This window comes from Marmota marmota, unplaced genomic scaffold (assembly GCF_001458135.2).
Source record: "Marmota marmota marmota unplaced genomic scaffold, marMar, whole genome shotgun sequence".
NCBI classification, from domain to species: Eukaryota; Metazoa; Chordata; class Mammalia; order Rodentia; family Sciuridae; genus Marmota; species Marmota marmota.
In genome coordinates, this window is record NW_026000222.1 from 1,773,975 (window position 1) to 1,778,141 (window position 4,167).

Consider the following 4,167-nt stretch of genomic DNA (forward strand, 5'->3'; position numbering starts at 1 on the left):
GGGGTGTGTGTGATTTGTGTGGGTGAGGAGTCTGGGCAGGGGAGCGGCCCTGCGCAGGAGGGCGAGAGGCCGGGTGTGAGTGACTCATACCTTTCAGGATGTGGGCAGGATTATCAGAGGGGGTGACTTTTAGTCCAAGGGTTCTGCGTCCACAGCGCCCAGGAGACACATCTACCTGCACAGAAAGCACAGCGTCCAGCGAGCGGGGAGGCACGAGGGGACTCAGGGCCCCAGGGACAGGTGGGGTAGCCGGCCTGCACTTGGGCACTGCACCCAGAGGGAAGGAGAGATGGGAAAGAATAGGAATTCCACACGCGCGAGTGGGCAGAGGTGGCCTGAGCCACCCTGAGCGTGGACCCGGCCCTCCCTCCCCCACATTCCTCACTGCGAGCGCTGGCTCCCCAGCCAGGATGGGACCTGCGGGGTCACCTCTGCAGGTGTGGAGCTGGGAGCCCGACACGGCACAGGCACCGCAGCCTGCTCGTGTGTGCACGGGCACCCCATCATGCCTGGCCAGTGGCTCTAATGGCCATCACAGTGGCACCACTGCCAACAGTGGCAACAAGGACGGCCCACCACAGGCGCCTGCTGCGTTCCTGCAGGTCCACCTGCACACAAACGGCCACTCCTGGCCACTCACAGCTCTGTCACCAGCCCTCTGCAAACCGAGGAAACCAGCTCAGAGAGGTTAAGTAACTTGCCCAAGGCCACAGCACAGAGCTCCGGCAGGGTAAGGCTCCAAGGCCAGGTGGCAGATTCTGCCCTGCCGCCCAGGCTCAGGCACACCACGCAGGCAGGCGGTGGGAGCTGCTCGGCTCACTTAAGAGCAGCGCCTGCCTGAGCCGGGGGAGGGTGAGCCGGAGGAGGAGCTGGCACAAGTGTCCCCAACCGAAGCGCAGTCCATACCAGCCCCAGCTCGATGTGGGAGACATTCGCCACTGCTGCATTCTCCATGAGGCCGCGTTTCCCAAGTCAGCACTGGAGCTGGGCTAAAGTTCGGGAGCTCTGCAGTTGCTGCCCCAAATTCCCACCTCCTGGACAAAAGCCAAGTGGACTGGCGGTGGGACCTTCCCTCCTGAAGGCTCCGTCTGTCCCTGACACAGGAGGGAGACGGCGGCAAGACCCCTGCCCTACTCTGGCAGGTGACCACAGCCCACTGTGGACACAAACAGACTGCCCAGGCATGCAAGTCCTGAGGGGTCACTCCATTCCCCTGAGAAGCTGGGACTACATTCAGAGAACTAGCCCCAGATGCCTGAGCCTGGTCACCCCTGGGCAGAGGGTCAACTCAATGTTCCCTCATGCTATGTGGCCAGCCAAGAGGGAGGACCATCCCCGAAGCTGGCACCTGTGCTCCCCCTCAGAGCGCCTACAGGAGACCCGAGGACCACAGTCCCTTGAGACAAGGTGGATATGCTGGGCAGCTGGCGGGCAGGTGGGGTGGGAACAAGGGGGCGTGGCCCCGGACGAACAGAGCCTCTGCTGCCCCAGACTGGAGCCCAGGACTCCAGCTAGTGTGGACAGCTAGGCTCACTGGCCTCGCCTGTACAATGGGCAGGACTAAGCAGGACACACAGGAAGCACTCTGGGAACTGGCTGGAAAGCCCAAGGAGGTGGCCCCGAGAACCTGCCCACATCAACCTCGCAGGGACAAGCTCACCGCCAGCCCAGCAGATGCTCCCTCCCTGCAGAATCCCCAGGGAGTCTCCACTCTTCTCCCCAAACAGAAGCTCCCTGAGGGCCAGGACACCCTCCGCTTGCTTACTGCTGTGTTCCCACAGCCCCGAGCACCTGGTCACTGCAAGTGCCCAAGAGGTATTTTCCAATGAGGGAAAGAATTCCTCAGGCCACCGGAGCTGCCCAAGGCCTGGGGACATGACTTCACCCCAAGCAATTCCTACCAGCGTCACAGGCAAGGAGAGGCCAAGGCCTCCTCCCACCTGCCCAGTGAAGCTGGCCTGCCCCAGGACGTGGAGCACAGTCTGGAGCAGTCACCACTCACTGGGAGCCCCTCTGGAGAACAGTTTTGCAGAGCAGTCCAGCCAGAGCCCTGGGGGCGACAACTGCCCTGGGCTCCCCCAGAGCCCAGCTGGGAGCGCCAGGCTGCCTGCCTGCCTGCCTGCCTGCCTCTGCCACCCACAACTGCTGCCAGGCCTGCGTGTGCAAGCACGCGCGCGCACACACACACAGGCCCACGCCTGGCTCCGAAGCCTGGTTCCGAAGCAGGGCTGCCTGCTCCCTCCTGGCCCTCAGGCCCAGGGGCTGTGGGGCTCTCCGACCTGCTCCATGAAAACAAGAGCACAGGCCTCCTGGGACCGGGCTGGGCCTGGAGCCGGCAGGCGGGAGCATTATATAATTAACTGCCCAGACTCCGCCTCCTCTTTGGGTAATAAGGAGCCCTGCCTTTCAGTTGCATAAGCCAAAATAATAATTACTCTCCAGCCCTCCATCTCTCCTGGATGTGGAGGAGCAGAGCTCTGGGCTTCCTGCAGGAGACTCAGGCGCAGGCAGGCAGGGCGAGCACACAGACGCTCACACTCACGATTTTATCCCCAGCAGAAGCACAAGTCATTGCTGCTGCGTCTCACTCCCTTCCCAGGCATCCAGGCCTGCAAAACAGCAGAGCCGCCTGGAGGGAGGCGGGAGCCACCTCGGGGGCAAGAGCTCCCAGTGGGGGAGGGGCCGTGGGCCCGCCTGGGTTTGGGTCTGGCTTCTGAGACCAGTCGCTATGGCTCCCTGCTTCTCAGAGGCATGGAGTTGTGGGTACTGGAGAGTCCAGGCAAGAGGGCAGCTGCCAAGCCAGCCAAGGCTTCCTGCACAGAAACCATCTTACAGGCAGTTCACTGGCTTCCGGCACCTGGCTCTGTCCGGCTGGGATGTGGTGGCATCTTAGAATGAAGACCCAGAGCCATTCCCCGACTAACGGTAAAAATGGTTCAGCCACTGAAAGGAGAGATTCCTGGGCTCTCGCTAAGCAGATGGCCTCCCTCCTCCCTCCAGCAGCCTGCTCGACAGTGCTAGCCCGCGTCCAACCACCTAGAAGTTTACTGCCTGGCTGTTTTGGTTTGGGTTGGCATCCCCCCCCCCCAGTGCTCCCAGTCTCCCTCTCCGTTGGCTTGGGTTGGTTCAGGACTGAGGGAGGCCCTGCGCGCCGCAGGAAAACAAGCAGAGAAGCTGGTACCTGACTCCAGCCACACCAGGGGGGCAACAGTGTTGGAGGAAAGTGGGCCCTCTCCAGCCACCCCCTCCACCCCTAGTGGGTCCCAGAGGTGGCCACCGGCCCAGCCTGGCCTTGCCAGCAGGTCTCTGGCCTGCTCTTGGGTGATGCGCTCATCCACTGCTCAAGCAGCAGCCCTCAGCCTGGCTCGGCTGCTGGAGAGCCCCCGACACCCTTGAGTTGGCACCCCGGCGCTGCCCCCCACCAGGCCTGGGGCAACCTGTAGCCAGGGCCACTGAGGCCTCCAGAGAACCCAAGAAATGCCCTGAACGCCCACAGTCCAAGGGGAGGGAGAGGCTCAACTTCCCTGGAGATAAACAGACGGGGGATTGGGGAGGGTCCCTCCTCCGACCCGACCCACCCGGCCCCATCCCGACCCGCGGGCACCTACCTCCATCCGAGTAGGTCTCCGTGCCATAGCCGTCCTGCAGCCCGTTGCTCCAGGTCCCTTCGTATTTGGCCCCGTTGCCCGTGCACTCCCGCACCCCGTAGCGCCCCTTAAATCCGTGCGTCCACTCGCCCTTGTACACCCACTTCCCCTTGCTCTCCAGGCCGATGCCGTGGCGCTTGCCCTGCGCCCAAGTGCCCTGGTACGTGTTGCCGCTGGGCCAGGTGTAGACGCCCAGCACCTCGAAGCCGTGGCTCCACGAGCCGGTGTATTCGCCTTGGCCCTTGGGGCCGGTGCAGACGCCATGGCCGTGCGCCTTGCCGTCCTCCCAGCCTCCGCAGTAGGACCCTCCATCGTCAAAATTAAACCTACCCCCACTGGACATGCATGTAACGCGGCTCGCGAATCCCGCAGGCGGTGAAAAAAACAAGGCGAGCGACGAGCCGGAGTCTTGGTTGGCTGCTGGCTTTTTGTTTTGATTCGCTTTTCGGGGAGCAATGGAGAAGGCAGCGCGGCGCGGCCGGCGCGGCGACTCGAGTCAACGGGGGCGAGTGCTCATTTT

At 63.2% G+C, this 4,167-nt stretch overlaps 1 protein-coding gene across 1 annotated transcript in view; it reads right to left on the reverse strand.

Moving 5' to 3' along the window:
• Jph3 (junctophilin 3) overlaps window positions 1-4,161 on the reverse strand; it is a 52,116-nt gene extending 47,955 nt beyond the window's left edge. The window contains exon 1 of the mRNA XM_048792402.1: window positions 3,609-4,161. Coding sequence (XP_048648359.1) covers window positions 3,609-3,990 — 382 coding nt within the window. The 5' untranslated portion in view covers window positions 3,991-4,161. The remainder of the gene's footprint in view (window positions 1-3,608) is intronic.
• Between the last annotated feature and the right edge of the window lie 6 nt (window positions 4,162-4,167).